Source organism: Cnephaeus nilssonii, assembly GCF_951640355.1.
Source record: "Cnephaeus nilssonii genome assembly, chromosome: 7".
Classification (NCBI taxonomy): domain Eukaryota; kingdom Metazoa; phylum Chordata; class Mammalia; order Chiroptera; family Vespertilionidae; genus Cnephaeus; species Cnephaeus nilssonii.
The window spans coordinates 80472698-80497301 of NC_137078.1; the positions used below are offsets into that span (position 1 = coordinate 80472698).

Consider the following 24604-nt stretch of genomic DNA (forward strand, 5'->3'; position numbering starts at 1 on the left):
GGATCCCAGATTGGAGAGGATGCAGGCTGGGCTGAGGGACACACACACACACCCCTGTGCATGAATTTCATGTACTGGGCCTCTAGTTAAAAAAATAAAAATCAATAAACTATTTTTAAAAGCACTTTACTTAAAACTTGGTCAGCTGATTTTATTCTAATATGAAAAGTAATATCTTGTTAAGGTATCTCCACATCTAGCTACTGAAGATAACCTTTCCTGGAGGTGTATATTTGCACAGCCTACTTTGTGTGTTTTCCTCTGAAGTTTAAGTATCTTTCTTTGGGTTGCACTTCCAATGCCTAGAGGCAAATACAGTACTTAGTACTCCATCTCCCAAGTCTTTCCTACTGAAAAACTACTTTGCTTCTTGATCATTACAGATATTATAAACTAACTAAATAGCGGATTATGATTTCTACATGATTGTTAACTACCTTTTATCTGGATTCATTTCAGATAAGTTATCTTTTTGTCTTTGAAGTGGCCAATCTCTAACAAATAGTTCCTATTTTGATGTTGATTTGAGGTCATTTTCTATTTTATTTATTTATTTTTACTTTTATTTATTATTATTTTATTAAATGTATTGGGGTGACATTGGTCAACACAAATAATTTTCTATTTAATTTAAATCTAAGAGAAAAATAGATATAAAGACAATTCAGAAGATGAATAATCATTTTATTCATCCTTTTCTGTTTAGAAGTATGTTAAAATATCAGGTTATTTCCAATATGCAGAAATGCAACACTGAACATCTTAAAAGCTGTTCTTTTCAGCCCTTCTTCCCTCTTAAGTGGAAAAATAACGTATAAATTTGAAGATTTTTTTCTCCTTTATCTTCCTTCTGTCATATGTAGATCATTGAAGTTAAGTCCTAAACAGCTTACTAACATGCTTGGCAAATGACAGCAAAGGTTTAAGTTGTGGTTTACTATTAAACCACATTTTGGCCTTTCCTCTGGAAATTGCTATTTTACAAATGTGCGAACTGTGACTGTGAAAACGGTTTTCAAGCAACAACAATAGTGTCACATTAGAAGATTTCTGGTTTAAATTGGGACTGGCTTGGGCTATTTACAGTCAAGTAACCCCCCCCCACCCCCCCACCCCCCCGCAAGGTAGAGCGGAAGATATTGAGGTTTTGTTTTTTTTTAAAATGTATTTTATTGATTTTTTTTTTTTTACAGAGCGGGAGAGGGATAGAGAGTTAGAAATATCGATGAGAGAGAAAAATCAATCAGCTGCCTCCTGCACACACCCCACTGGGGATGTGCCCGCAACCAAGGTACAAGCCCTTGACTGGAGTCGAACCTGGGACCCCCCAGTCCGCAGGCCGACGCTCTATCCACAGAGCCAAACCAGTCAGGGCATCTTGAGGTTTTATATAAGTTGTTTGCCAAAGGGGGTTGGGCGTTATTTCCCCAGAGTAAATTACACTTTTTAAAACATGGAGTGGGAGAAGAGTTGGCCTCTCTTACTTTAATTTAGACATTTTTGTTTGTTTGTACATCACTCCAGAGGAAATTGCTTGACTCTGGCCTTGTTTCTAGCTTACTTTTCTGCTGATCTTGCACTTGCCTCAGGCCAAATAAATTCAGGTTGAGATCCTCAAGGTTGAGACTTAGGCGAGGCTAAGTAGTCTTGCATAGCACATTCATTAAAAATACTATAGTAACTGCTGCTTCAGCTACACAGTTCACTTGGTTTGCCTATCTTATCTTCAAAACCCACTCATGCCTAAGAACGGTCTCTCAGTTAAAATGAATGGAAAGTAGCTTTGTTAAATTCAAAGTTATAATTTTGTGATTTTCAAATTAATATCTAAAGGGCCTTAATGTAGATAGTAGTACTATTTTTTTCATTAAAGGTTTAGATAGCACTTTTGAATATTTTTAAAAAATACTTTCAAAAGGATGCCACAGATGGCAAACGTTTATAATCTAAAATCTTAATAAAAGTAGTACAAAGATAAATTGGAAAAATTAAACTCATATTAATTAAAATTAAACTTTCAGTGCATGGGACAATGCCCAACCAATTGAGCTACACCAGCCAGAGTAGGGAAAAATATATATTTTTATATTTTTAAAATATATTTTTATTGATTTCAGAGAGGAAGGGAGAGGGAGAGCGAGATAGAAACATCAATGATGAGAGAGAATCATTGATCGGCTGCCTCCTGCACGCCCCACACTGGGGATCGAGCCCGCAAGCCAGGCATATGCCCTTGACCAGAATCGAACCCAGGGCCGTTCAGTCCCCAGGCTGATGCTCCATCCACTGAGCCAAACCAGGAAAAAATTTTTAATAGAGCAAAGTGCTGCTCTATAAAGGCATCACAGAAATCTTTATAGACTGTGGAAATTGTAGAAGTAACAAAAGTGACAGAACATAGGAAAACAATCATCTTTCTTCTAAGATAAAAGTAAATATTTCAGGCCCCTTTTCAATAAAAACATTTTATCAAATATTACAAAAATGATCACATCCTTTCCTGCCATTGATGGATTAACCTAGTTAACTTTCCTGAAAACATCTATAAGGTATGCAAACCTCAGCAACCAAGAGGAATTTGTCAAATGATAAAGCAACTGAAACATGAAGACCGTGGAAATGTGTATGGCCACTCTTCTAGCCCCCGCCCCCCAAACCCACCTTAGAACTTTACCTTCGTCTGCCATCCCATTTCTGTATGTTTAAGTGTGGTGCTCTCAGCACCCTTTTCTGAAGACGTTTCAATACCCTGGTTGGGTAGCTCAGTTGGTTAGAACATCGTCCTGATATACCAAGGTTGTGGGTTCAGTCTCTAATCAGGGCACATACAAGAATCAACCAATGAATGCATAAATAAGTGGAACAATAAACCGATCTTTCTCTCTCTCAAATCAACCAATAATTTTTTTTTAAATAAGAGTTTCAAGCAGTTCAGCTCTAATATAATTGGTGATTTATCCTGGCCAGTCCAGCACATCTTAATCAAATCAATCAGAGGGATGGGTTGATTACGGTCTGCCCAGATAATTGTAGTAATTTCTGGTACTACATTCTTCTGGCACTACAGTTTTCAGAGCATAGGTTTATGTTAACATCACACATATTTCTCCCATGTAACTGTATGAATTTGGGCATAATTATTGACTTGTTTGAATTTTTCTATACTAGGGTAGTTAATCTGGGCAGTCTGGCAGTAGAGTGATCCTCTTCAATTTGTCACTTATCAACTCAACACATATAGTTTAAAAAACACACATTAGCATTTGTTAGTAAGCTAACTAGTGCTTCTTTAGCATTAGTCAGAAGAGCACAACTATGTTGTTAGCTTTACACAGAGTCTGGGGGATGCTGGGAGATGACTGGGATGGGGAATACATAACAGCAAGAAGGGATGAGACTGAATTCTCTGATGTTCTGGAGAACATGAATAGGGTAAATAGAAATTATGAAAGAACAAGTTTTTAAACATTTTTTAACTTCACCAGAGGATATGTTCACTGATGTTAGAGAGAGAGGGAGAGAGAAACATTGATGTGAGAAACATCGATCAGTTGCCTCCTGTACGGGTCCCAACCAGGGATCGAACCTGCAACCTATGTATGTACCCTTACTGGAAATCGAACTCTCAACCTTTTGGTGTAAGGGACGACACTCCAACAACTGAGCCACCCGGCCGGGGCGGGAACAAGTGTTTAACATTTAGGCTGGACTCCTTCAAAGTAGTTAGTTACCCCTGGGTAAGGAGCACATCCTCAGAGGCATTCTTGCATTGGTTGGAGGCCATACCTCACACTTTGAGTCCAGTCATGGCAAAGGAAAATGACAGTGCAGGCTGGGCAAAGAGTGGTGGGGGCTGTGGAGACAGTCTGCCCCATCCAAAGGGGCAACTATTACTGAGCAACTTCCCCTGATGGCAGCCATGAAGGAAGGAATAACAGGAAGTTGCTGAGTCTCCTCACTTTTCGAGGGAAGACATCTGGATTTTTATGAGGTCTCCTGATTTTTAAAATGTTAGCAACTAGTAAAAATATTTTAAAACACCAAAAATTTTTCACAGGCCAAAATTGGCCTGCCAACCTGACACCTGATTTTAGTCCAGTAACTTCAACTGTACAATGAAATGATACAACTAAAATTATACAGTTATGACAGTTGAGAGCTGGTTCCCAAATTTTTAGTCCAGTGTTTTCTTGCTTGTTATACCTGAACTATCTATCCACTTCTGGGCCTGTGAAGAGTCCCCCAGGTCATATCAGTTTTTTCCCTAACTGTTCTTAAATTCTTTTACTGCCTGACTTCTTGCCTCCCCTTCTTTCTACTCCACCCAGTGTTTTTTATTTAAGGACGAATGGAGTGGGGGAGAACCTCTTTAAAACCTGAGCTCGGTCCACATGTCCATGCCCTGTATATTATCTCACTTAATCTCCCAACAGCCCTACTGTTATCTTCTTACAGATAGCATCAAGGAACTTGCCCTGAGTGTCATACAATCCAGGTTGGAGCCCAGGACTTCATGACCCGTAAACCCTGAATTCCTTCCATTGTATCACTCTGGTTCCCTTTACCTAAGAGCTGTAATGATGACCACACAACAGAAGGCTTGGAGCAAAGCTTTTCTTTTTATTGCAGTTATTAGTGAAAGTTACACTTCAAACTGAAGCTAAGCAACATTAAAACCAGTATTTCTTTTTAAAATCAAGGATTAAAAACAAATACAACACAGAACTTTTCCAATATGCAGAATGGCAGAAAAAGAGGAGTGGGGCTGTCACAGGACATTTTAGTGACACTTTGGCTCGGAAAGAATTATGATAATTTAACACAATATTGTAAGTGACTGAACTGCTTAAAAAGTGGCCTTTTTAATCTTCTCAATCTCAACTCTAAGTTTTTTGTTGTAATTTTTTTGGAGGAAGATAAATTAAATGAAAGTAGAAAATTTACTACCAAACTTTAAATAGCAAAAAGTACTTTTGTTTAAAAACTTTATTTGCCTTCTGCTCATCATAATTACATATAGTCTTCAAGGAATTAAAATAACAATCAAATCCAAAGCCTGGCCCCAAGTGCACAGTGATAGGATTCAGCATTTGGTGTTTCTAATTATACAGTGATTACATATATATATATCATAGCTTGCTCCCACCCCCACCATATTCCCTTTTAATAAATGTGCTAGTCAAGTTTAGTATAATTCAAGATCTTATCTGGTCCTATAGCATAATACAAACTCAGACTCACTCCATTGTTTTAACTGATGCTTCTGTGTAACCAAACACTAACAAAGGAATTATAGATAAACATTTTGAAATTCTGAAGTCTTTATATTACTACAGTAAATTGTTCTTACTTATGAAAAGCCAACAAAATATATAAGGCCAGGCCAGGTGTAAGAAGGGTAGGAAAGATGAAGAAGGAGGTTGGAGAATCCCATCATTTAACCACGCTGAAACTTGGTATCAGTAGAAATATTTGGCAAGAACAGTTAGTGTGGAAAAGGAGGATGGAAAAAGAAGTTACTCTGATTTTATGTAATAATTCAGTTTCAAAACATACTCATATCGACCCCCAAAAATAGTTCACATCTGCAATACAAATAGGCACACACGGTCAAGATGGTTAAAAAGGAAAATTTGAAAGGCTATTTGTCCATCTGCAGGACATCTGCAGGGGGCCCCACCCTCCCCACATGTCCTATATTTACATTTTATTTTCAGAAAAGCCCCTTTAAAAAGGGTACTATTTCCTCCTCCATTACCTGGGTTTTAAAAAAAGCAGCAGTTATCTATAGTAGGAGCAGTGAGCAATGCTTTAGGGTGTGCATTTGTGTGCAACATAAATGTTCTCTAGAGTGAGTGGTCAGATTACACTGGAATGGTTATATTACAACTTTAGTCCCCCAAACACTAAAGAAACATTATTTTTTTTCTATATAAACTTATATAATACATAGTGTTATAAACATAGAATATTTACACCCACACCCACACCCACACACATACACACCCACACACACCACTGTTTCCCACAGCCTAGCAATACACCCATATACTAGTCCACAAGAATGATCTTTATTCACAAGGTACAGTAATACTTTTATGGGTCTCTCTGTAACTGAAGAGAGACATTAAACTACAAATTACAGCAAAAATTGTTTAAAAGTATTCCTGATATGTCAATGTTCTTAGCTGTCTCACTCAACAAGATGCATTTGTTTATTATTTTCCAAGCATGAATCTCTCCAACTGTTTACTTCCAGTACTTGCAGTTCCCATTATTCTATAAAACTAAGACAGATACCACCAACTGCCTACAACAAGGGGATGCCAGCATCTATAGAGATAAAAAAATAAATGCTGACTGTTTCCATACCCTGTGTACCTAAAATGCATACTTTTTTCTTAAACAAAAACAAAAGCAAAAACTTGTTTGTTGAAACAAGGAATTGCTGACACAGCCTGTGGTGATGTGCCCTTTGTTATTTCCTAGAAACAAGACATCCCCCTGGAAATGGGTAAGACTATCAAAATGTAAGGTTCTGCCCTCGATCCATAAAGATAACTGGGTCAGACACAACAGGCTGCCTGGTATCACCTGCAGAAGTTTAGAATTGAACTAAAATGAAGAAAAAAACTTTCACTCTTTTTCAACTTTTACAGATACATTGTGATTGGAAAGCAAGGTTCAATTCTGCAAAGTGATGAGTGAAATAAGCAGACTTTCCTTCTTATAACTAAACCCCCTACTCAAAAACAAGGTACCAAAAATTTGCCCAGAAACAAAGGGATAACTATGTGGTTGTACAGCAGCCTCTGATGGCAATATGCAGCAAAAATGCCTAAGGGAAAAGGCAAAGTTAATTTCTGACTACCTAATGGTTTCTCCACACTAACCTACCTCACAATGTAATTGCAGCTGCCATAGCCCCACTACAAGGAGTTTGGTTTTTGAAGCTATACTTTTGCCAAGGATTATTGTAAGGAAAATTCAGCCTGTGTGCCGAGTATCTGGCGGGGAGAAAACAACAGGATAAGCATATCATGATAAGGCCCAAGTTTTACCTGTTTGATGACCTATGGTAATTAAAGATACTCTCATAGAGGCAAACTATAAATGAACCCTTCATACAATAGGATTATATTATCTTGAAACTTCTGATTAGCTTTTCTTTTGGAGAATTCAAGCACTGTCACAAACATCCTAGTCTTACAGCAACTGTGTGAGGTAGGTGAGGGCGGTTATTATCACTACCATTTTACAAGGAGAAACTAGACAGAGAGATTAAGGAAATTGCCTAATGACACAGAGCAAATCAGTGACAGAGCTTTGACTCAACTCCAAGTCTCTGGCTCCAGGTTTAGAGCTCTTTCTAAATTCTCAAAGCAACAAGTTCTCAACCATCTTTTTCCAGTTGTGATCTTTTAGAAGTTCCTGCAATTTGAAAATACTTTAAAATGCCTTCTCCTTTACAGCTCAGATTTGACTAGAAAATGAGTTAAAAATGTTTTAATATGGAATTTTGCACACACCAAGAGGGATATGTGAAAGATATATCTATTGTACTGAAGTCTAAATAAATCAATATGTAAATTAAGAGGAAAGACTAGTTTAATTGTTGTCCTGGCCAGGTGGCTCAGTTGGTTGGAGTGCCGTCCCATACACCAAACGATTGGAGATTCAATTCCTAATTAGGGCACATACCTGGGTTGTGGGTTTGATCCCCAGTTGGGGTGTATACAGGGTGGGGGGAGAAACTGATCAATGTTTCTCTCTCATATCAATGTTTCTCTCTCTCCCTCTTCTCGCTCCAAATAATTAATAAAAACATATCCTTGGGTGAGGAGTAAAAAAAAAAAAAAAAAAAGTCTAAGTGTCCATTCAATTTTTTTAAAATATATTTTATTGATTTTTTACAGAGAGGAAGAGAGAGGGATAGAGAGTTAGAAACATCGATGAGAGAGAAACATCGATCAGCTGCCTCTTGCACACCCCCTACTGGGGATGTGCCCGCAACCAAGGTACATGCCCTTGACCGGAATCGAACCTGGGACCCTTGAGTCCGCAGGCCAACGCTCTATCCACTGAGCCAGACCGGTTTCGGCTCAATTTTTTATATATTTAAGAAAACATGTATCAGAATAAAAGTTTAAATTAAACCTTTTAAAGTTTAAATTAAAATTTAATTCACTAAAACCAGAAGCTATATTAAATTGTCCTTAATCTCTGCTGCAGGTTGAAGTATTACTTCCAAGAATAATTTTATCACTTACCTATCACATCATATTTCATACATATATTCTGTCCACACTATCACTGGCAAAAAATTCTATGGCTAGAGATCATACCTGCAGCGTTAACATTTCAATCTTTATTCCCACTTAACCAAGTTTGGGTTTCTTTCCATCTATATTAACTAAAGTTACATTATAATGATTCTCATGATTTATTTATTTATTTATTCTCTTTTTTGTTTTATCCTTCCGCTTATTAACAGTGTGTGTGGTGGTGGGGGGTGGGAACTGCACAATTCATAAATGGCATAAAACACTGATTACCTTACAAAACAGAATGGCCCTCAAATAAATAAAAGAATGATATGTCAAAGGAAAAACTTTAGAACCCAAACATAAAAAAGTGCTCAGTCTTGCAATCAAGCTGTAACTTGTGGCATGTAATCCTCCTTCCCCAATTAAAAGATTATTTTCTCATAGTAGAATCCTATATAAACTGCCTTTAAATCCCTTTTCTTTTCTTTCTTTTTTTAAAGAGGAGAAAGGGGTTGTACCCTGGGCTAAGAAATGAGAAAGCTCCTGTAAAACTTTTAAAGAATCTAATAGAGACAAACTATGAAACATTTCAGTTGGTGCTTTCTATTCCTGGCTTTTGATTTAGAAAAAGAGCATACACGTCCTAGTTGGTGTAGCTCAATTGGGTGGGTGTGGTCCTGTGCACAGAAAGGTTGTCTGGTCAGGTCACATGCCAGGGTTGCAGGCTCGAGCCCCAAGAGGGGTTATGTGGGAGGCAGCAGATCGCTATTTCTCTCTTTCTTCCTTCCTCTATCTCTAAAAATCAATAAAAATGTATTTAAAAAAAAAAAAGAAAGAAAAAGAGCAGATGCACATTTGCAGGGTCATCATCAATACTCTGAGATCAATCATTTTCTGTGAAACAGGGAGATATTTGCAATGAATTACCATTGGAGAGCCAAGTCTATTGTTACCTAAAACCAAAGCTTCCTCTTGTTATGCTCCCTGGCCTGGGACCGAACTGAATCCATTAACCTGGTTGGACTGTGTACGTGAGGCAAAATTCCTCCTTCTACAGCCTACCAGTGTGTTTCCTAAACCTTTCACCCAAAGCATTTTTGTTACAGGAAAGACTACCTTGTCTGGAAAGGCCATGCTGATAGCAACGTCATGGCTCTCGTTAAGGATAAATACTTCATTTAATTTTTAAATTATAATTCAGAAGCAACTGTGAGACATCTCAAATTTAACGAGGGTGGATGCAGTTTTACATCGGAGGCAACATGAAATAGACGGGTTACAGAGGCACTCACTCTTCTCAGGTCTCTTCTGTAGGTTCAAATAACAACGTTCACAATGTGATTTGAGAACTACACAAATATTAAACAACTGTAAGGTGTCTATTCAAGGATCCTAGCAAAGAAACCTTTTTCTCACTCCCCCTCCCCCACTACATACTCTCACAATCCCATTAGTTCATTTCTTTACAAAGGCCTCCTGCTTCCATAGGTTCTTATAATAAAGATTAGAGGCCCAGTGCATGAAATTCGTGCACGGGTAGGGTCCCTAGGCCTGGCCAGCGATCAGGGCTGATCAGGTTCCCCACCTCCTCCTTCCCTTGCTCCCTCAGCGCCTGGCCACCATTGCTGGCCACCCACCATGTTTCGTGCCACCCCCTGGTGGTCAGCACACAACATAGTGAGCGAGTGAACTCCTGGTCTCCTGGTCGAACTCCTGAGGGCACACTTTGCATATTAGCCTTTTATATATATAGAAGATAGTCACACCTGCAACATCTATATAGAGAGTCTTTCCTTCTTTGGTTCTAAAAATGTTATTAAAGAGCCAAATTAACGGACTTCCCTGTTTGTCTGTCCTTCCAACTAAAGCCATCTTATCTAATAAAGGGGTAATATGCAAATTAACCATCACTCCATTACAAAGATGGCGGCGCCCAGTCCTCTCAGCCCCGCCAGAGTCCCCCTGTCCCGGGGGCAGAGGGCGGGGGGAGAGGGGCGGCCACTGAGAGCGGGCAGTGTGAGCGGCCTGGCGGAATGCTTGCCTCATTGCCACAGCGACGAGGCAAGCATTCCACGCCCTGGCACAGATGGGCCAATGGGCTGCGGAGAGCCTCTGGGCAGTGGGTGCGGAATGGCCCGGCCCTGCAGAGAGCTACTGGTGTATGGATTCATGCGCAGGGCTACTAGTAAAATATAAAGATGGAAACATTTAGGCATTAAATACTAGAGTAATCTCCCTCTCTGGCACAGCCTCTTAAACTGAAAACATAAAATTATAGATGTGCAGACAGTCAATTTTTGGAAGTAATGAAAAACCTACCACAAAGTTCTAATGACCAACACTCCCATCTGTTTTCTACTCATATAAGACTGTTCATGACAGTTCTTTTTGGGGATGAACTATTACTTAATGCACAAATATTTCTTTCTGAGGAAGTAGACTGTAAACACAAACAAGTCACCCAGTACTTCACTGCGGTAACTCAGTACTGATGCCAGGTACCTTCATTTATGGAGCCAAACAGTTAAAAGAGCAAAATAAGCTCTATGTGTGAGGTTCCCATAAGCTTTCAGGAGGAAGAAAAAAAAAAAAAAAAGAAGAAGAACTATTCTACTCCAGGCTGCCTTAAAAATGTTGGTCTATAATTATATGCCTGCCAACCTCAGGCAATGCTGAAACATAATGAATACAACTATTAAAGTTACAAGCACAGTAAATATTCTTAAGAGGGGGGCATAATGAAGTCTTTTAATAATAAAGTATTTGCTAACTGTTTGAAACATATTTAGCTTTTATTTAGTAGCAACAAACTGCTATAATCAGAGTGCCAATCTTCAACTGTGGGAGTTGGGGGTGAAGGAAGTAGCTCAGATTAGTATAGAAAATGCAAAAAGAAACATGGCAAATGTGTATATGAAACCTCATGCTGACTCAGTTTAAATTATAAAATTTTACGTAATATAAAAACATTTTCCAAATTATAATTACTTGAAACTTTCTCATTTACCCCCTCTCAGTAGAAGAATAGGCTATAGTTCATCAAAATGCCATACACTGAGCCCTGAGGATGGGGTAATATTTATCTTCTAATCCCTTATAAAATAAAAAATGGCTTCCAAGCAAAATCACAGTGTAAAAATACTATGGAGCCTGGCTGAGTGTCAACCTTTGAACAGTTTGATTCCCAGTCAGGGCACATGCCAGGGTTGTGGGCTGTATCCTCAGTGGGATCGTAGGAGGCAGCCAATCCATGATTCTCTCTCATTATTGATGTTTCTCTCTCTCCCTCTCCCTTCTTCTCTGAAATCAATAAAAATATATTTTAAAAAATACAGTGGAAATATTTTACCCGCTTTTTAATTGATTCATCCATAAATTATTTTTCAATTTTTAATTAACTGAAATACTACATTAATTAGTGTTTATCCCTAGCTCTACCTAGCCACTTAAACTCTATTTCTTCATTGATGTTTAGTGCTGAATATACCTTAAAACATGCTAGGGAAAAGATCAGGGTAGCAAAGTTTCCATATAATGTAACTGGGGGGGGGGAAAGGGAGGGGGAGAATCCCATTTCCAAAGTCACTTACCAATGACTTCTGGCCTATAAAAATGGTATCATAATCCTAATGCTGGATGATATGACCATTTTAAGCAGTTTCAATGCAGCTGAAGTTAAAAAAAGAAATACAACACTCATTTATTTGACAAGTTGCTCCAAAACTGCAGATCAGATCAAGTAAATCCAATCTGCTAGTATTAGTTTGCTACTTAAGGTAAAGACATCTAACTTATAGAAAAGCCCCACCTCCCCTCAACATTTAGAAATCTGTCTAAAGACTGTCTTTAATGCCCATTATATAAACAACATTGAATAATTCTAAGTTAGAAAGTAGTGTTAATGGTTTATTGGTAAAAGTCCAAATTCTAGACTTTTTAGAATTAGTAGTTTGGTTGGTATATTAACATTCCATCTTAATCTTTGCTAATAATATTACAAAGAAAGAGGAAAAGCTAGACATATCTATAAAAATAAAATACCTTAACATCTAAGCAAAATATAAAAGTTGCACACAAATTGCCAATAAATATAAACATTAGATTAATATTAAAAAAATAAACTCATAATTGCTATTAAGACATTATAAAAATGAAAAAGTTTACTGTGCATGCATATTTGCAAACAGAACACTCCAAACAAACAATATAATTTTACTATCATTATTACATAATGCAGCATTGAATGTTACTGAGGTGTGGTGTTTTTTTGTTTTTAGTCTACTCCTTTTTGGAGAAATGCTCACCAAATTCACAAGCAAGAACTAGTTAGGGATCATTTACCGCTGTTTACTGTTTCCTAGTCTGGGGGAAAATTGCTTTCTGGTAGATTACCAAACTGCTAATAAGTGTGACTGGTCCCGCTATTATCCGTCCTTTTACTTATTTCCCCCAAAGCCCAATTTTGCATGTTCTATATCGAATGAACTGATTGATCATACCCTTTTAGATGCACTGTCATCATTTTTCTTAGTTTCCCCATGCTAGAAAAAAGAGAGTAATTTAAAATATTTCTTGATTCCTAAAACAGAAAACTTCCCTAAATATAGAGACATAATCATTTTACTTTTTCTCTTATACTGATTTTCATGACTTGGCTGTCCCTTTATAAGCAGTCTTCTTTAATAAAAAATATTTAGAAATGGTGGCCAATAGATATTTACAAAAGGGTCAGTCTATGCTGGGGGAAAAAAAGGACAGGTAGCCTATGACATGTAATTCCTTTCCCTTTGGGCACTTGCTACTTCACCCATACTCTTGTTAAAAAAGTTAAGCAGATTTGCTGTTTTATGTGCCTTACAGATTACCTTCAACACAGCTGAGAACTGAAAGCATTTAAAGTTTGTTTTCAAACTTACAAAATATATTTGGTGAGCATTTACCTAGATACTTTACTGAATAAACGTTTTACTTCATTCCCTTGGACCAGATTCAGGACAACAAATAACATTATTTATATGAAACTGTCATACTCTTGGAGTTCTAAAATAATTTATTTTTAAAAGTTTTAGCCTCATGCTAGTTGAAAAATAAAAATCTATAGCACCATCTTCTGAAAAGGCACTTTCTAAGAACCGCCTTGCTTTAAAAAAAATGATTAAAAAATTTAATACAGTGTTCACCCCAAAGAATAACTTTGTTTTACCCTAGATAAAACATTAGATTTTGGTTACTTCAGACATTGATTACAGAAAGAAAGAAAGACCAATGGCTGGATATATGATTGGATAGGATTTTAATTTTGTCATACTGTTTGTTATCTGATATTTCAACAGGTTTCTCAATCATCCATATTATATGTATTATCTATCTTTAATTCAATTAGAACCTTTAACTTATATACTTTAAGAGCAAAAGATTCTTGAGGCTTAATCAACAATGTAAAAATCTAAAGCACTATCTTTGATGGGTAAATACAAATAAAATTCAACTAGTAGTAGATAATATTAGTACAAGCCTTGACCATAATATCTTAGTTAAAAAGAAATTATTTTGACTGACATGGTAACTTGTAAACTGAAATGTACCGTTTTTAAAAGCAGGAAAATGTAAAAATATTTTTCCTTTGTGGTATTTATAGATATATGAAAAAGAGGAGGAGGAGGGGAGATATTATTCTTTCTGGGAGTCAGCTTAGGTTTCACTAATCACAGTATAATTTCTAATAGTGCCACTGATCAAGAATTTTCTTAGTATAAGCAACAAGATTTTTTTGGAGAAAATTCTGACTTTCACATTTCGTAGTACTGATTTTACCCATTTTTCTTGGCTTATCTTTTGACTCCTATAGAATCACAAAAGTGCTTTATATGATTAAATGGGAGGGAAACAGGAAAATAAAGACAGAGTCTAGAGTCAAGGTTAGACTGCCACTCAGGAAGGCCTCATTTGATATGGTCTCCCAGCTATTATGATTGTAGCTTTAAAACATACATGAATTCTCAAAAAGAATGAAAAGGATTAAAACTTCATAGGGATAAAAAGCCAAAATAAAGATGCTGGGCCAATGAATCTTGACTGATAACTCATAAAAGGTAATTTAAGTAGCAAGTTACTGTTCAGGCAACCTGTCTTTAAAAAGTATTCAATAGGAAAACATCTATGATACTGAATAAAAATTATGCAGAGCTGTGTTAAGCTTCTTGGCAAAACATTACTATTAAGTTTGACATAGCAAGCAAGACTACAAAATATTCTAGCTAAATCCAAGTGGCTGGCTTCATTGCTTTCATAAAAATCACCACCCCTGGTAAATTCATGTCAGCATGTGAAACTCACCACATTCCTTGAACGACAGTCTCTAATTCCTAGCTTATAATCCATCAAATTACTTCAGATCTATTATTGGCACTCTTGAGTGTTCACCTTTTCTTAAAACACCAAGATCCTCTGTCAACCACTTCTAAATGACAACTCAGCTTTTATTTCCCTAGACATACCTTAGGTCTGTCATGAAGTCTAGCATACTAAAATCCATTTTAGGATAAATATAAAAGTAAACATTAGGCAGTGGTGGGTCATCAGAGAACCTAGTTTGGAAAACTAGTACAGGACTTTACTAGTAGAAGGCCAGGAGTCCCTATGCTAGAAGGAAGAGATGAATCTTTATCATGTGCCTTCCAGAATACCCAGTACATTCCTACTAGAATCCCTTCTAGTCGCTCTTAAATAAATTAATAGGTTACAAACAGGAAGATTTCCATAGAAGAAAATGTGTGGTTTTTTTTTCTCTGAGAAACACGTTAAAAGGTAAAATGTTAAGAAAAAATAAAGGGCATCTTTATTTCTGTGAAAATATGCCAGAACCAGTACTGAGGAGGTTGAGGTACCCTTTTTCCAAACTGCTAAAGTAAAAATCCATGTTTCGGTTAGAGGGGATCAATGGGGAAAAAAGGAGACATCTGTAATACTTTCGTCAAATAAAGATAAATTAAAAAAGAAGTAGTGCCCTGATATTAAATTGAAACTAAAATGGCAGCACCATTTGTTACCATGATATTTCATGTTCTTAATCTTATTTAGAGAAAAAAAAGAGTGGGGAGGGGGTCTAACACTAGCCTTGAAACTTGCTCATCTCCTTATTGTTTAGTGCAGTAACTGTCAGACTCTACTTAAATAAATATAGCAGCTACAGTATTATAAATGTATGGTCATCAATGCCAGTAACTTGCTACTGTAATATAATAACATGTATCAGCAATTTACACAGACCCATTTGCTATCTAGAGTATAATTAAACTTCCAACTTTTCTTCACATGAAAATCAAATATACCAGTTGCTGGCACTGACATTTTGAAGTCACTCCTACATCACAGAAAACAGCATTCATCATATAGTTAGTGAGCAAGGGCAGGAAGAGAAAGGTCACTGTTCAGTTTCATGGCCATTAAATTCGAGCAACCTTCTTTAAAAAAATGAAAAAGATCAGGAATTCTACATCAGAAGTGCCATAATTAAAACAAAATTCAAAAAGGCATTTGTCTCTTAGTCTTTTATCTTAAAACTCTTAAGTACAAGGTTTCTTGTAATTAAGTTTGACATACTAATTTGTTAGTAAGCAAAGTAAAAATATACTATACATACTCTTTCAAGTTAACCAACCTTAAACTACTAATGTTGAAAGTGTAAGAAACCCTAAAAAAGAACTCACTTCAAAGGTAAAGGTTTATATTTAAAATTTTTTTCTCCCTTTGTAAAAGTCCTTCCAAATAGATGTAAACTATGGGCTTCACTCTAGCGCAAGTAAAATTAAGTAACTGAAAATTAGGTAAAGCAGGAAATAGAATAGAGTGTCGAAACAGAATAGAGTGTCTACAGTTCTTCCCTGGGCCCTAAAATTTCCCACATGAATCTGTGTAACTCCCACTGATAAATGAAAATGTTTTCTCATACCGAGCAAGCACACAACAATCAAGTTTTTACCATCTAGAAAACACTATTTTCTTTTCTTGCCCATGTTTCTGACTACTATATTTAGTAAAATTTCAATGTAAAACCCCCAAACACCTTGCTTTATAGGAATTTTTTGGAGGAGAGCAGGGAGGGTTAGGAGAAAAAATGTATATACTATACAAATATTACCTCATGTAAAGAACTTTGAAACAGTGTTGTAAATTGCATTTCAGACACTTCAATATAATAAACATACAAAATACAGTACTTCCTTAGTTTTCTGGTAGAGGGTCAAAAGATTTCATAACTACTGGAGGACATGGGCTCAGATTTTAGGCTCAAAATACAGTAAATTGGCAATAAGAGTAGATTACAGGTAAGAGAGAAACTATAGAGCTAATCCATTTGTTTTGATAAACAGATGGAATTTTGAAAGGTTAACAACAATGCCCATTGGAAACAATCTGTAATATTTATACTCTAAACCAGTGCAAAAAAAATTACAATGCAGATTTCATGTGTTACAAAGTGCAAAGCTCCCCTGAAACCAATGTTACTGGTGAACTTGGTTTTGACAGCTTAATGGTACTTTTTAATATCTTAAAGTGAAATCAATAAAACAAAAGTTTTGCAAAACTTTTCCCCACATTTCAGTGATTTAACTCATTTAAAATAATCCAAGCCCTAACTTCCTTTGTCACCATAACCCTAATTTTAAAAGGAAAGTTACATGTGATAAAATAGCAAATTTAAAAAAAGTATCATTTTCCTGATTCATTTTAATAAATGAAAATGGGCACCTAACCAGTATGATTCTTTAATAAACATGATTTCCAAAGAATTTAAATACCTTCTAAATCCTAATCTATTCATGATCATTTCTTAAATTAAAGTTCAATTTTATTTTTGATATTTAAGGTCAGACTCAATTAGGATATTTGATAAATTTCCTTCATTTTCATTATGATTTTTAAAGACATGCTTCAGACTTGAAAATTACAAAACTTTCCTTTTGAAATTAAGGCTGTATTACTTTGCTCTTTTAAAATCATGTATGTGCCTGCTTCTCCCACTGTCTGTGGTAAAGATGTCAAACAGACACAGCTTTCCTTTAAAACTGCTTATTGCACTATAAGATAGCAAAAACAAGTTGTCAGTTCTTAAAATAAACATGATTATATTTCTATAAAAGATGTTGTCAATACAGTTCTATAATTATTAAAGCACTATTCTAATAAATATAAAAGAAAAGGAAGCTATGCTTCAAAATACATACATATATGTTTATATATATACACACATATATATAAAAATATATATATGGAAATCACATTAATGTATGAGAGGCAAGTAAAATAGCAAAAAAAATTATTTAAAAAAAAAACCTCAACAACCCCTTCTTTTTCCCCATCCAATTTCAGAGGCCTCATCCTACAGAGTTCCAATCATCATTTAAAATATTTACTCTTTATAAAAGCTTCAAAGGATTTCCATGTATAACCCATAGAAACAGAAAGCTTTAGAATACATATCACTCATAGAGAGAAAGAGTTATAACTTCTGACAAGGTTTTATATTTATAGCAGCTTGAACAAACTCACTAGAGAAGAAAGAATAGTTTAGGTTGCTACTGCTTATTGTATACATTGCACAAATGGCAAATATAAGTTCAGAGCAGGAGGGGACAGACACAGACTCTCATAAACACACACACACACACACACACACACACACACACACACACACACACTAATTTTGCTTCTGAAGAAAGCAACATCAAGAGTTGAGGACTTAGAATTGTGTGTGAGACAAGAGACAGGAGTAGGTGTGCAAAATAAAAGTAAAAGTCTAGTTTTCCATGCTTCATATTCAAATGAACCAGATACATGAACATTTGAATATCACTGGTAGCATTAAGGAAAAAAAATGTAGGTGATGAGGCAAGGGAGGTGGAGCAAGAAATAAAAGTGGTGGTGAGAGGATAATAAAAGGGAAAGAAATTTCCCAATGGAATGACCTATAAAATATATACAAAGAACATATATATCATTTATCAATGCAGATCCAGATATATATGCATATGAAGTATACATGTATACACTTAAAGTATACAGATACTTTACAAGAATACACGAATGCACATTAATTTTGTTGCACACATAATTGTGAACAATCACTGATTATTCATTTAGGTTTGTTTTTAAAAAATCATTATTTACCTTTTCTTTCTTTCTTTCTTTCTTTCTTTTTTTTTTTTTTGCAAAGATAGTTGTGCTGCCAAGCAACTTGAGGTAAAGGCATTAAAAGGGTTAGACTACAAGAAAGTGAAAACAAAACAATGGCGATACTTCCTACAGGAGACCGCACAAAAAAGCAGTTGGCTGGTTTCATATTGCATAATGGTGCTGTGTCCCTTGATAAAGTAAACAATCTTCCTTGTATCAACATAAAAATCAGACCCTGGTCCCCACAGTGTTGGTTTCTGTATGGCTGGAGGCATCCCCACTCAACGGACTCCACTGGAAACACACGTTGTATGTCAATTCATCTTTCAATTGTTCCTCTCAGCGAATATTCTCAGACTTTTTAAGCAAAGTACATTGTGCGTAAGGTATCTTGGTGAATCTGTACAGCCTTGGCAAGAGCTTGTGGATCTCGCCCATTGCTCTGTCCTGAAACGTGACTTCCTTCAGCACTGTAAGAGAATTGGCAATTAACACACACACAAACCCTATCCTGATGTAATAATTCGGAATATTATTTGTTGTAGAAAATTTTACAAATATTTTTAGAAATAGAGGCTGGTATAATCTTACATGTCTATCACCCAGCTTCAATAATTAACTCATGGCCAATTTTACTTCTCTCATTTGCTCAGGATTATTTAGAAGCAAATCCAAGACATACTATAATTTTGTTGGTATATATCACTTTTATCATCAACAATCTTTCCATTGAGTTAATTTGATAAAGTAAGTCACTATATCATTCTATTACTAATAAGCCTAGACTGTACATTTTAATGGGAACCCTTATCTTGGGCAGTCAGTTCTGACTATCACTGCTTTTCATATGGATCACTGACTCCTCTAGTAGGTCATGGAACTTTAATTCTAAATGGCAGTTCTTTATGGTAAATAGAGAGCCACATATTTATATGGAGCCACATACTTACATGGAAACAAAGAAATGTCCCAAGAAAATCCTAATATGCAGGCCATGTGTGAATTTGGGTAAAAAACTGTATTTGTTACACTTTTATATTACCTGTCATGTTCTTTGTCTACGAGATGATATCTGGCTCTGAATGCCACCAGGTGAGCATAATACGCTGGTGCAGGTATAGAAACAGATCGTGTACAGCGCACATAAGTGTGGCAGAGCTGGTAAGTTAGCAGCTGAAGTTCATCTGCAGTAAAGCAGTTATCATCCCATAAAACATGATAGTGTGAAGGACGGCTGGTACCCTATAGAGAAGGCAATGACATATTCTGTTGATTTCTAAACTTTTAAATAAATATTTAGCATAGATGAAGTTATACAAAAAGTCAGCTTTCTACAATAGTAAAACATATTCTAATTTAATAATGGATTTAAAAAAAATTCAGTTGGTTTTGGGTGTACATCCAAAAAAAGTGAAAGTAGAGACTTGAACAGTTATTATACACCTATGTTCAAAAGCAGCATTAGCCCAAAGATGGAAGCAACCCAAGTGTCCATTGATAGATGAATGGATAAACAATATATGGTATATATTTAATGGAATATTAATATTCAGCCTTAAAAAGGAAGAAAAGTCTGACCATACTACAACATGGATGAACCTTGATGATATTGTGCTAAATGAAATACACCAGTTACAAAAAGACAAATATTACATGATTCACTGATATAAGGCACCTGGAGTACCTGGAGTACCTTATTATCATGGAGATAGAAAGTAGAATGGTGAGGCTGGGGAAAGGGAGGATGAGGAGTTAGTGTTTAATAGGGACACAGTGTCAGGAAAGATGAAAAAATTCTTCAGATAGATGGTGATAGGACTGCATAACAATGTGAACGTACTTAATGCACTAGAATTGTATATTTAAATATGAGTACAATGCTAAGTTGTATGTTATGTATATTTTACCACAGTAAAAACACCAGAACATTTACTTGAGCTTTTATGTATTAGTTACTATGTTAGGTGATACGGACTCAAAGAAAAACAAAGTAAAACATTTCCTGTCTTTTGGAAAACATAATTTGTAAAGGGCTAGAGGAGACAGAGCATCTACAATTATAAAACAACTAATAAGTGGCTGTAAGACGTGGCACTTAATCCTGTATGAGAATACCAAGGCAAATAATTGTGGAAGTAAGCCTTGGTTCTTCATCAAGTGGGGAATGAGTGAGATTTGGCTTTTTTGTTGAGGTTAGTGAGAAGACACTAGAATGAACCACCTTAACGCCGTGGTCGGCAAACTGCGGCTCACGAGCCACATGAGGCTCTTTGGCCCCTTGAGTGTGGCTCTTCCACAAAATACCACGGCCTGGGCGAGTCTATTTTGAAGAAGTGGTGTTAAAAGAAGTTTAAGTTTAAAAAATTTGGCTCTCAAAAGGAACTTCAATCGTTGTACTGATGATATTTGGCTCTGTTGACTAATGAGTTTGCCAACCACTGCCTTAATGAAAGCACAGGGGGCATAATAATTCATGGTGTATTTGGGGAATGGCTAACAGACCAGTATGAACAGAGTTTGGCACAGGAAGGGAAAAAGATGAAGATGAAAAGAACATTTGGAATCAGACTGAATGACATTCTTAAGAATTGCAGCGAAAGCATTATTATTATTATTATTATTATTTTACAGTTTTTAGGTGTGATGAAATTGGGGTTTTCTAAAAATAACATCAGCAATAATATGGAGGATGGATTAGAAACAGGAAGAGATTGAAAGCAAAAGGAGCAGTCAGGAGGCTGTTGCATTAATTCTGGTGTGAGATAATGAAGGTATGAACTAAGGAAAGGGCAGTGGCAAAGGTATAAAACAGAAAAATTAGCTCATACTTCAACAAATATTTGTTTGTTAGACACTGCAAGATTTTGGAGATAAAACTCAAATTATTATCAAATCTACCCCCCAAATTACAGGTTTACAATGCCTATATATGATACAATCATATACATTCAATATTAGCTAATCCCTCACTATATGCCATGTCCTTTATAAAATGCCAGGCACACAGTAATGAATAAGACACATTCCAGAGATGAGGCAGGTAATGTATAAATAAAATCATCAGAATTTGGGCTATAAGGAGAATTAAAGTTTTTGGTTAAATACATTGGAGAAATATTCCTGTCTTGAAGATTCATTTGCATTATCAGTAATATCCAAAAGTTCTAAAGTAAAAAAATCTTATTTATTTCCAAATTTATTTGAACAGAGAAATCCTTTTTTCTCCTCTGTGGTATTTATAGCAGTAGTGTTTCTTGGTACACATGGTATAATGTACTCTAATAATATAGGTTTTTATCTCTAGAAGGTCCTTTTAACTTTATTTTTAACTACCCTCCATGAAAATGTACATCGATTGTAAAGAGGAGCAGGTATAAGAACATAGATAAATGAGTGGGACAAGAATTTTAAAGCTGTAAGAATGAAACTTGGGTTAGTGCCGTGGTCGGCAAACTGCGGCTCGTGAGCCACATACGGCTCTTTGGCCCCTTGAGTGTGGCTCTTCCACAAAATACCACGGGCGAGTCTATTTTGAAGAAGTGTCATTAGAAGAAGTTTAAAAAATTTGGCTCTCAATAGGAATTTCAATCGTACTGTTGATATTTGGCTCTGTTGATTAATGAGTTTGCCAACCACTGGGTTAGTGTATGTGAGATGTATATATATAAAGCTTTAAGGTACAGCTATAAAGTAAGGTACATCTTCCTAAAATTTTCTACTTTATTCAATGGCAAGCAGCCTAAAACAGTTTTGGGCTAGGAATACAGAGTCACTCTATGCTGCTGGGATGTTTAAGAAGCACTGAATTAAATAGACATGAGTCTCTCTCAAAGTAAGAAAGGGGAAGACATTTACTTACTGAAAATTTCATCTGATTTTATGTGGAAACAATTTGGAGTGCATAAAAGGTTATTTTTCCTTTTTCTGACATTAAAAAAAATATACATATTAATGGGAGTTCCTGAATTAAAACATTTCATCCAAAGTGTAGGCTTACCTGTATTCCAGCATGACTACAGAGGTAAAAATCAAACTCATATGGGTGTGTAATGTCTGTATCAACAGTTGTTCCAGCTGGGATATTGCCACTTCTTCCAACCTGGATTTGTTTGGTCAAAGTTTAAACAAAAAGACAAATGTAAACAATGTGTCTGAAGGCACTTTTAAAAATGTATAAATATATAGGGTGATCCCATGATTCACTACTTTCAGCTTCATGTATTACTTAAGCAGGCATTAAGAGCAGACCTTATTCTAGTCCTGGTTCCTATTCTTAAATGTTGCTGAAAGTGAGAGGTGATAAACAACAAAGAGTCTCTACTATATGTTTAGCTGGTAGTGGATCCCAGTATGGGTGGAAAACCTAAACATTTTTTTCCCAAGTTACGTTAAGTGCTCTAATTTATGATACCTATGCATAGCTGGTACTCTTTAATGTGTAATTTATGAAAATTAGCCCTTTCCTTTTTGAACACTATATTTTTAGAGAAAGAATGCTGAAAACAACATCAATAATAATCACCTTTTGTTAACCATTTTTATGTCGGGTACTTTACATACATTATTTCTAAGCCTGGTAATTCTGCCAGTTAGGCATTATTCCCCTTTGGGGAAACTAAGGCTCGGGAATATAAAATAATTTGCCCACTAGCATACAATAAAGGGTAGAATTGGGAGTCAAACACAGAAACGAATGCAACGGCCCTACTCCTTTTATTTTATACTAGCAGTTTCAATATTTTGTAAGAAAACATGATTCTTCCTAAGTAGATATGTGAATGAAATGGTTCAAAATGAAAGGCTCCTAATAAAACACTTTCAGACACATATATATACTCACCTCCACCTCCTTATACCTAACACATCTGAAATCATTAACTAACATTATGTCTGCCATGTGAGGTAGTGGCTTGAGTCACAGCCAAGTAGACCAACCAGTTAGCCTTCACCAAGCACAAAACAAAGAAAACAGTTCATAATCTACTAAATTATGCTGATTCATTACACATAAATCTAATTAATACATATAAAAATTTTTACTCTATTTAGAGAGGTAGCAGAATGCTTGTGTTCACATCACTGCTCTACCAGTTTCTAGTTGTGCGATCATGGTATTTTACTTAATTGTGCCTCTGTCTCCTCATTTATAACTAGAGGCCCAGTACACGAAATTCGTGCATAGGTAGGGTCCCTAGGCCTGGCCGGTGATCAGAACCAATTAGGTTCCCCGCCTCCCCGCCTCCTCCTTTCCTCACCACCCATGCGCCGCTGCCATGTGGTTCCTTCCACCTCCCAGTCTCCTCCTTCCCTTGCCACCCACTTGCCGCAGTGTGGTTTCCCCTGCCTCCTCCTTTCCTCGCTCCCTCAGCACCCCACCTAGCTGGATGCCCGCCATTGCCTGCCATGCTCCGCACCGCCCCCTGGTGCTCAGCGCATGTCAGAGCGAGCAATCGAACTCCCGGTCTCCCAAACTCCCGAGGGGACACTTAGCATATTAGCCATTTTTTTAAAAATAAATTTTTATTGATTTTTTACAAAGAGGAAGGGAGAGGGATAGTCAGAAACATCGATGAGAGAGAGACATCGATCAGCTGCCTCCTGCACACCCCCTACTGGGGATGTGCCCACAACCAAGGTACATGTCCTTGACCGGAATCGAACCTGGGACCTTTCAGTCTGAAGGCTGACGCTCTATCCACTGAGCCAAACCGGTTTTGGTGCATATTAGCCTTTTATATATATAGATGATCTCTAATCTACAAGGTGTCCCAAAAAATGTATACATTTTAACAGCTGATCACTATTAAATGAAAATGAAATATATCTAAATAAACACTACTTTTATAATTATTCGAAGTGTGTACTAGTATATATATACTAGAGGCCCAGTGCATGATTAAATCATGCACGTGTAGGGTCCCCTACACGCTTTCGCTTTCGATCGAGGGGGAGCTGGGTGCCTATCCGCTGGTGCACCAGGCCTTTCAGAAGCCTCGGGCGCGGCGGAGGCTTCTGAAAGGCCTGGTGCATCAGCGGACAGGCACCCAGCTCCCCCGCTTTTGATGGTCCCCGGCGGGACGTGAGCTCGCTGCCCCAGAGGCCCCTTCTGTGCTGCAGCACAGCCATGGCGCAGACGCTGAGCTCGCGCCGCCGCTGGCGAC

The 24604-nt window shown here is 36.6% G+C and overlaps 1 protein-coding gene across 5 annotated transcripts in view; it reads right to left on the reverse strand.

The window, feature by feature from the left end:
• Positions 1-8442: 8442 nt before the first annotated feature.
• The window catches only part of AGO3 (argonaute RISC catalytic component 3), a 120002-nt gene continuing 103840 nt past the window's right edge, over positions 8443-24604 (reverse strand). For all 5 annotated transcript variants that reach the window (XM_079778121.1, XM_079778120.1, XM_079778122.1 and 2 more), the window contains 3 exons: positions 22441-22542; positions 19486-19685; positions 8443-18913 (listed from right to left, as the gene is read on the reverse strand). In XM_079778121.1, coding sequence (XP_079634247.1) covers positions 18805-18913; positions 19486-19685; positions 22441-22542 — 411 coding nt within the window. In that variant the 3' untranslated portion in view covers positions 8443-18804. The remainder of the gene's footprint in view (positions 18914-19485; positions 19686-22440; positions 22543-24604) is intronic.